At 42.3% G+C, this 9279-nt stretch overlaps 1 protein-coding gene across 1 annotated transcript; it reads left to right on the forward strand.

The window, feature by feature from the left end:
- The first annotated feature begins 2302 nt into the window (after positions 1–2302).
- Positions 2303–5637, forward strand: nansa (N-acetylneuraminic acid synthase a). The gene is made up of 6 exons (XM_066660977.1): positions 2303–2568; positions 3325–3540; positions 3845–3944; positions 4080–4234; positions 4844–5110; positions 5229–5637. The coding sequence occupies exons 1-6, from the start codon at positions 2437–2439 to the stop codon at positions 5436–5438; spliced, it is 1080 nt and encodes a 359-aa protein (XP_066517074.1). The 5' UTR covers positions 2303–2436; the 3' UTR covers positions 5439–5637.
- Positions 5638–9279: the final 3642 nt, after the last annotated feature.

Below are 9279 nucleotides of genomic sequence, written 5' to 3' on the forward strand. Positions count from 1 at the left end.
GGAAAGCGTTTGATAAGGCTACATCTTTTCTTATAAACTCTCATGTTAAGGCTACATTTCTCAAGCTGCAGAGCCTTCAGTACATACTCAGAGGTTTCGGGAGGGCTCGTCCCAATATACTTTCATCATATATAAGGTGAGGCATGTTCCAAATGACCCCCTACACTATTCAGTACATTGCTCGCTATGTGGTAAGGTATATAGTCAATAGTGCACTGATTCATTTTGGGCACAACCCTGTATGGAATCCTGGAGCAGCCAGAGCTGTGTAGAGAGAACAGATAGCAGTCTGGTCAGTACGACTCCCACAAACTTGAAAATACTCTTTTTACTCCCCACCCCACCCCCTGAGAGGTTTGGTAGGAACCACAATTGGAGTTTTTCCTGGGAGCAACTTACTACAACCTTCCAACTCCTCAAAATCTCAGACAGGTGGTGGGCAAAGACCCTAGCTATGCCACAGGAGTTGGCATACTGAAGCATATTCTGAAGCATCTTCAGCGTATAAGGTTAGTTTTACTCAGGGTATGGAGACATAATCAGGGGTTTAAGGTATTATCATGTTTATTGGACAGTAAACACCTACAGGTTAATTCAGTGCCAGAGTGGCTGTAGTAATAAAGCAATTAGGTTTGTGTGTAAGGGGAAAATATTCAGAAGCATGTGCAGATTTTAAATATTGACAAATGGGGTGAAGTGCATGAATGGAAATTACTGACAGATGAACTGCAGGTCCCATTGTGTTAACTGCGCTAAGGCCGGACTAGGTGTTGAAATCTGAAAGTAAACTCTGAAGATAATGAAATTAGCTCTGATAGTTTATTTCATAGAGCTAAAAATTCCATTGAAGTACGCAGTACTTGAAGCTTTTGAAAGGAAGAAACTAGTATGCAGACTTAGCAGCTGAGGGTAGAGAATGCGGGTGGCAGGCACCTGTAAGACTGGTGGAAATAGGGGATTTGTAGTCAAGTCTGCTACACACAGTTCAGCATCAGGGGCCAAAAACTAAGGGAAGCTGTGAAGGAGTTATCAGAAGTAGCTGAAAGGTCTAGTTAGTGGCTGTGGATAAGGACACATAGTATTTGGGGAAACATACTGTAAATGTGTTATAGGTACCAGGAGGACAAGACAGGTGAGTGTGGTGTTGTGTTATTGTGGCTGCTGGTGATATATTACGTAAAGTTCACACAACTGGTGGCACTGAGCATGCATTAACTGTGCTAGTAGGGCCAGGGAGGCCAGTGTGATTTACAATTGTTGAAGGGTGGTAGGGCTGTAGAGCTAGCTTGGAGGGAAGTGGGTATGGGATTCCAGATTTAACTGTTCAACCTTCTGGAAGTGTGGTAGGGATAATTCAGAGAAACACTGACAGGGGGACTGCCCAGTGTGTAAGCTTTGGTATTAGTTGTTCATACACTGGGGTGATCAGATCTGAGATGGTGAAAAAGAGGACACGTCTGCCGTTGTATGTTTAGCTGAACCTATGTGTGCTTTTAGGTCCTTTACACCTTTATTTGCTACACATGGGAAAACATGGGAATTTCTTTTTTAATTCATCCAAGAGCTTACATTTACATTTCGGCATAGCCGCTCGAGATGAGGGTAGGTACATGAGCTTTGCCTGACGTAAACAAGGACTACTGATGTGCAGAATGACCAATTAAATGTTTACAGAGAAGGTTATCGACCAATAACGGTAGCTCTATAGTCAGACCGTCCAATCAGAAGATTTTAGGCTACTTCACCACTCCCTCTTCTCACTCAAGCGAACCAATCAGAGTAGGGGAGGGCGGGACTAGTTTGTGAACGAAACGCTTCTCGAAATTCTATGTAAGCTCTAGAAAAACAAAATCCCGGACATTTGTGAAATTCCGCCTGGACAGTTTTTTAAGTCTAAAAAAGAGGACATGTCCGGGTAAAAGAGGACCCCCCCCCCCTCGAAAATGTCCTTGAAAAATGTTCCAATTATTAAGGGATTTATAAATAGCAGTGTTATTAATAAACACTGTTGTTTCCATATAAATTACATAATGTTTCATGGTACACTGCGCTTCCTTGACCTCCTGATACAAGTGCAGAGAGCTCCAAATGCTGTGCCATTTTAAGCACACAACTGATATTAACTGACCGCTCTTCTCAGTTTTTTTTTTCGTTTTTTTTTTTTTAATATGCAGATTTCAAGTAGATAAAAAGGCAACAAAAACATGCAAAAATTAAACCAAGACTTTGCCTTATGCCCCAGACCTGCAAATTATTGTGATAAGCAATTCCAGATTCGACCACTGGGACGGAGCCACACGGAGAGAGGTCCCCGTTGTAGCACCGTGTCATTCCGTCTGTAGCTGCTACTCCTCTCCCATCCGCACCGCTGCCACCGCTCAGAAACCGCTCTAAACCCAGGCTCTTTCACTCTTTTGGGCTCAGTTTTTTTGCAAAATGCCTCTGAAATTCGAGCTTTGTCCGGGGCGGATGATTGGCGGGAGCCATCCGTGTTTTATTATCGCCGAAATTGGACAAAATCACCAGGGAGACATTGAGATAGCGAAGAAGATGATCAAAATGGCAAAAGTAAGAGTCTTTTCAAATTTTCATCTCGGCATTGTTCAACTTCAGAAAACGTATCGCTAGCATTTATACCCAACACTTTGCTTCTTATTTGTCAACATATTTTTGGTACTTTAATTCCACCTTAAGTCGATACATGTAACTGCTTCGCCTTTTAAGGTGGAATGAATTATTTCAAAATAGAAGCCAGCCGATGATTTTATACCGGTTAATATTGGTTTGTGGTAGATTAAACTCAGTGTTTAAAATGCTGTTTGGATTAAGTTGAATATATTTCGGCCCGTATTCCCCTAAACTTAAAGAAGCTGTCATTTTGAGTACCATTTGGTGTAAAAGGGCAGATCTGTAAATCATCTGCTTAGAGTTAAAATACCGTATGGAGTTTGCAGATCTGCGCCCATTGAACCGTTGGTGGAGAGTGTAATAAAAAATCTATACTGTACATTTCAATCATTCAGTAGGACCATTTTGTATATTAATGCTTTACATTATTTAGAACGAATTGATGTTTTTCTCTGTATTTGTTTTTCTCGCTTTGAACATCATTTTAGTAAATATATGTAGTGATTGTTAACTCTTCAATTTACAAGATAGTGTGGACATAGTTACTTTTGCTAATTTTGTTTATTTTCTGTGAGATTTTATTACACCATATTTAGTTGCTGAATATAACCCATGAAATTAAAAAAGCAAATACCATACACCATGCTCTTGGTCTTTTTATTTTTGTCCAGTTTTGTGGTGTTTTATTTTGTGCAGGACTGTGGAGCTGACTGTGCCAAGTTCCAGAAGAGTGAGCTGGAGCACAAGTTTAACCAGCGGGCTCTAGAGAGGCCCTACACCTCTCAGCACTCCTGGGGGAAGACATACGGAGAGCACAAGCGGCACCTGGAATTCAGCCACGATCAGTACAGAGAGCTGCAGAGATATGCCAAGGAAGTGGGCATCTTCTTTACTGCCTCTGGGATGGACGAGGTCAGCTCACACCACCTGTTCCTCCTTAAATGTTTAGTTTTTGTAAAAATAAGAGAGGATTGTAGAACCAACTCCGACTCAGAGTGTTTGAGCTATGCGGCCTGGAGGTCTTGGGATCGAGCCTTGAGTCACTGTCTGGGTGGAGCTGGGAGTGCTCTCCCCGCCCTGTGCTCCTGACTGGGTGAAATGGCAGTGCTGGTTTTGGCTGGTGCTCGACTGTGGCGACCCCTTGTGGACGCAGCTGAAAGAGGAAAGACATCAGCAGCAGATGCTCAGATTTCTGTCTTCTGACTGTTTTTTGCAGATGGCTGTAGAATTTCTTCATGAACTCGACGTGCCATTCTTTAAAGTCGGCTCTGGAGACACCAACAACTTCCCCTATCTGGAGAAGACGGCGCAGAAAGGTGGTCAGGGTGTCTGGGTGGTGGGTGGTGGCCTCTGGGTTTAGATTGATTTATCTGCTTAAGAATTGTCTAACTTGCGTTCAGACTTACATGAATCCTTATTATTTATATCATATTTGTGTGTGTGTTTCTCAGGGCGTCCCATGGTGGTCTCCAGTGGGATGCAGTCTATGGAGACGATGAGAAGAGTGTATGAGACTGTGAAGAAACACAATCAGAATTTCTGTCTCCTTCAGTGCACCAGCGCTTACCCCCTGCAGCCCGAGGATGTCAACCTTCGAGTCATCACGGTATGTGCGTCTGTCTGCACTTATGTGTGAATGAGAGTACATGTCTGCATGTGTATGTGCTGACTCTTTGTCTCTCTCTGTGTCTGTGTGTCTTGTTTCAAGTCTGTGTCTGCGTGTGTGGCTGCTTCAAATCTGTGGCTCTGTGTGTGTCTACATGTCTTCGTATGAGTCTGTTCTGGTGTGTCTACATGTCTGTTTGCATCTGTGTTGGCATGTATGTCTGTGCCTGGGTTCTTGTCTATGTGTGTGTCTCTTTTTGTCTGTGTCTTAGTGTGCGTCTGCGTGTGTCTGTGTTTCTATCTGTGTCTGCAGGTCTGCATGTGAGTCTCAATCTGTGTCTGTGTGCCCAGTACTTTTCAAATCAGTGTGTGAATACTTAATAATTAATAACATTTAATAATGATTTGAGACTTTGTAATGAGGTCACAGTGTCGTCCCGGACTGAAGAGGTTTATGCTCCGTGGAGCGAGTTCCCTACGTAGGGGTTTTAAAACAGGCACAGGTATCCAGGGTCACTGGGTTCCATAACCTGAAGAAGAGTGACGCGTATGTTGATTGTGATCACCCCCTTAATTAATTAATATATACTTGATGTGTTCTGATCAATAGCAATATCAGAAGGAGTTTCCAGATGTCCCCATTGGTTACTCGGGCCACGAGACAGGGATCTACGTGACGGTGGCAGCTGTGGCTATGGGGGCGAAAGTGGTGGAGCGTCACGTCACTCTGGATAGGAGCTGGAAGGGCAGTGACCATGCGGCATCCCTGGAGCCGGAGGATCTGGCGGAGCTGGTGCGAGCGATTCGAACAGTGGAGCTAGCACTGGGCTCTGGCGACAAACGCATGCTGCCTTGTGAAGTGCCCTGTCACGACAAGGTCAGCACAACACACACAGTCCAGCACTGTCCCACACGTCCAGTACCAGATACAGGTCAACACGCTTACATGAGAAAACTAAAGCATAACTCTCACAACACTCTCTCTCTCTTTAAAGCTGGGTAAGTCAGTCGTGGCGAAGGTGGCAATCCCTAAAGGGACGGAGCTGACCCTAGAGATGTTGACCGTGAAGGTCGCTGAGCCGAGGGGCGTGGCACCAGAAGACATCTTCTCTCTGGTGGGGAAGAAGGTTCTGGTGGACATTGAGGAGGATGAGAGCATGATGGAGGAGGCAGTGGGGAACTATGGAAAAAAGGCCAAAGTCTGAGAACACATCTGACTTTGAAGACCTCCAGCACCAGATGGGTAAGGGATGTTGACTGTATTAATAACAGAACACTGCTGGTGCTGTAAAGGCAGCACTGATGAGGTGTTTCAACTTTGGCCTTAAGTTATCTGGCTAACTGTAAGAATGCTGCTTTGTGGAACACCAGAGCACTTTGTGGGTTTTTCATGTGCCAAACAATCTGGAATAAATTATGATTCCAAAAAAAAGTGTAGTGCTGTTTTTTGGTGTTTGCTGTACTGGTTTAAACAGAAAGACTTCTAGCAAAAATCAGGAAATGAGTTTGAAAATGGAGTAGCCCAGTTCTCAGTTCCACCTTTTAAGCATTTAAAATGGGTTTAATGGGGGAGCCACTCCAACACGTCTGCATTGACCTCCCACATGATGAAGACCATGGAGTAACTGCTGCTAAACGTCCTCAGACCCCAGCTCTGCCATGCTGAGGACCCACTGCAGTTTGCGTAACAAGAGAAGGTGGCACTGGAGGATGCCATCCTCTATCTTCTGCACAGGGCTCACTCTCTCATCTGGACAAGGGAAAGGTGCTGTGAGGATCATATTCTTTGACATCTCCAGTGCCTTCCCCTCCTACTGAGAGACAAGCTGATGGAGGTAGGCACACATCTGGTCACCTGTGTAGAGAGATGAATGTGCTTTAATTTCTAATAATTTTTACTTTTTCTTAATCTGAAGAAATTTAGCTTGGTCACTATCAGTGACCACTCTTCACTCTCCGTCACTCTTTTAACTCCATTCACCCAGGATCAGAATCCAGATAACATTTTGGTGCCTAAATGTCTGTACCAGGAATCATAAAAGGACTCTTTAGGTTTGTATACAATGGGACCAGCTCCCCACAATGGAATGCATAGAGACACAGAGACTCACTTAATGATCAACCTTATTTCCCTATTTATTCTCACATGCTCAAAAATTATTAAAACCTTTATTTGATCTCTGTTTCACAAGTTTCAATGTTATAAAATTTAATTCCAGTTAGACATTCAAAAATGGAACTAGGATCACGTGTTTAAAATGATTTTTTGTATGAAGTTTATTCAGGGTGGCACACATAGCTCCAGGGACCTGGAGGTTGTGGGTTCAAGTCCTGCTCTGGGTGACTGTGAGGAGTGTGGTGTGTTCTCCCTGTGTCTGAGTGGATTTCCTCCCACGCTCTAAGAACATGTTGATAGCTGGATTGAATACACAAACGTGTCCATTAAGTGTGAGTGAATGAACTTTATTTATGTGCATACTATATGTGTGTGTCATGGAAATGATCAATTAATAAGAAATGAAACTGAATGTGGTCTTTGAGTAACTTTTATTGAGAGCCGCAAAAAAAGGCACTAACCCTCTACTATGCTCTGGCAAAAAGAAAAAAACTTTATTTTATACTTACACACACACACAACCGCTTCATCTTCATATAAGGAGTTATTTTGTAACTGAGCCACCTATAAGGGAAGAAAGAGATAACAGTTTTGTGCAGAAACTGAGTTCTAAGAATCAGCTACATCCTGTGCTCGTTAGAATGAACAATGTCCTTGAGCTCTTGTATGCAGAAGTGTAACTCTTTCAAGCTTCACTCCCATATCCTCCCGTCACATTCCTTTTCTACAAAAGACTCAGTTAGTAAAACACTTTGAGGCAACAGAATAATGCAACATACATTCATAAAACAGCTCATCTTCATATAAAACAAAGACTTCTTCTAATTGTCAGTGATTACTACTAAATACTAGTGATTCAATGAGCACTCACATAGGTTAAAGACGCATGCATTTAAAAATTCCCTTCACATGTGTTCACATTTGATTCTGAATTACGTAAAACATGGTTTTGTCTGAACGATATTACTTTGTGTTAACATCTAATCTTTTATATTAAATCTTAATCTCTCTCTCAAATGTAATGAAACACACTCTAGGCTTTACTGAAACAATATGCTCATGTGATGAGCTCATGTAATAAGATTCAATTAGGAATATTGTTTGATAATAATTACAAAATAATCTTTGATATTCAGTTAACAGAAAGAGTCCAGGATTAATTCTGCTGTTCCATTGTCTTGTCAAATGTCATAAATTATATGTGATGTCACTACTCCAGGGAGTTTCTAGTCTAAAAGAACATCCAATCAGAATTAGAACAAGGCAACCCTCAATCCCTGAGGACCAGTCTGGCCTTCAAGATGGGGTTCCTGAGGCCTGGGTTAAAAACCAGTGGCGCTGAAACTTTTTAGCCATGAAGTCTTAGTCATAAAGAAAAGACTGTTTTTCTCTCAGAGTCAGAGAGTGAGTTTGGAGGGGTTCTAAGCAAATGCTGTTCTGAGCTGAGAACACAACAGATAAGCAAGAGAATAGAAATGGGAAAATAGAGGTACAAGAGAATCTTCCCATGGGAAACTTGGACTGCCATTTTCAGCACTGCAGAAATGAAGTGAGGGAGGAGAATCTACTTTGATTAAATTTGGAGCCATTGCCTCAAGGCAACAGAAATTTGCAGTTGAAGTTTTAATTTAATTTCTATTAGCAAATTCAGAAAGCTATAGTTTAATCAAGCAAAACTCTATGCCACGCCTAGAACATGGACAACCTCAGTCCTCTGAGCCCAAAGCAATGGGACAACTCAAAGCGGTGGGACAAGAACTTCAGGATCTTAATGGAGAAGGCCACGTGTGCCCTCAGAATGATCACATTCTGAGGTGGTGTCTTCCTGAGGAGGCTTGGGTCCTTCTGGATCTGCCAGAAACTCCTGCAGATATTCTACAATTTTGTGGTAACCAGCATCCTCTTTTGTGCAGTGAAATGTTGGGGAAGCAGCATTAAGACGTGGCGACTCGACAGACTGGTGAGGAATGCTGGTTACAGAGTCTCTTACATCAGTGGCAGAGAGAAGGGCCCTCAGTAAACTGCTGACCATCTGGGATAATGTTGAACAACTTCTGTACAGTTCTATCTTCAAGCACAGGAGCTCTTTCAGTGGCGGAATGCTATCCCAATCCTGCTCCATGGATGGATTCAGGATGTCTTTTGTCTCTCAGGCCATTCGACTTTTCAATTAATCTCAGCACAGCAAATAATAATCGTGTGACTCTGCTATACTCCGGACAATTAATAGACAAACCCCTCAATATATCTGAGTATTTGGCACTGCTGATTTTTTTTTTAAGATTTTTTTAAATCTTAAATTGTAATATATGGTGTAAATATATGTAAATTAATGTTACTCTTATCAATATTTTACCATTTTTGACACCAAAGCCCTGCTGCTAGGTATAAATAATGTGTGGGGAAAAAAAACATTTTTTAAAATCATATAAAGCCCCAGAATATTATCTAATATTTGTGGAAATTGAAAACATAAGGAGCTAAATCAATGACAATTACATAATGAATATTTTAATTATATTTGTATGAATTTTGAATGGCATTTAATAAACCTGATATTTTGAGGTGGTGAAATATCCAGATGTGAAAAATTCAGATCGCAAAAATACGAACCTAAGCCTGAGGTCAACCAGCGGTCTTCTCAGGGAACGTCCACAGAGAGATTGAACGCAACATCAACCAATCACAGTGCCCTCTTCTCAAAGCCACCAATCACAGGGAAGTCTCACCTGCCCTGAGCTCTAAGTACTTCCTTGAAATGAGCACTTTAATGACAATGTCTGCGTGAGCAACGTGTGCTGCGCAGTGTTGAAGTGATAAAGGGGTTTGAGTGTAGAACTGGGACATGTCGCCTCGTGCCTCTCTCTGTCCATCTCTACGGCTCTAACACCGTTCACACCGGGGTCTGAGAACTCTTCATGATTTCTTAT

Source organism: Hoplias malabaricus, chromosome 2 (assembly GCF_029633855.1).
Source record: "Hoplias malabaricus isolate fHopMal1 chromosome 2, fHopMal1.hap1, whole genome shotgun sequence".
Classification (NCBI taxonomy): Eukaryota; Metazoa; Chordata; class Actinopteri; order Characiformes; family Erythrinidae; genus Hoplias; species Hoplias malabaricus.

Coding starts and splice junctions, on each gene's coding strand:
- nansa (XM_066660977.1), top strand. CDS start 2,437: ATGCCTCTGAAATTCGAGCTTTGTCCGGGGCGGATGATTGGCGGGAGC. Junction 2,569..3,324: donor AGATGATCAAAATGGCAAAA/GTAAGAGTCTTT, acceptor TATTTTGTGCAG/GACTGTGGAGCTGACTGTGC. Junction 5,111..5,228: donor AAGTGCCCTGTCACGACAAG/GTCAGCACAACA, acceptor CTCTCTTTAAAG/CTGGGTAAGTCAGTCGTGGC.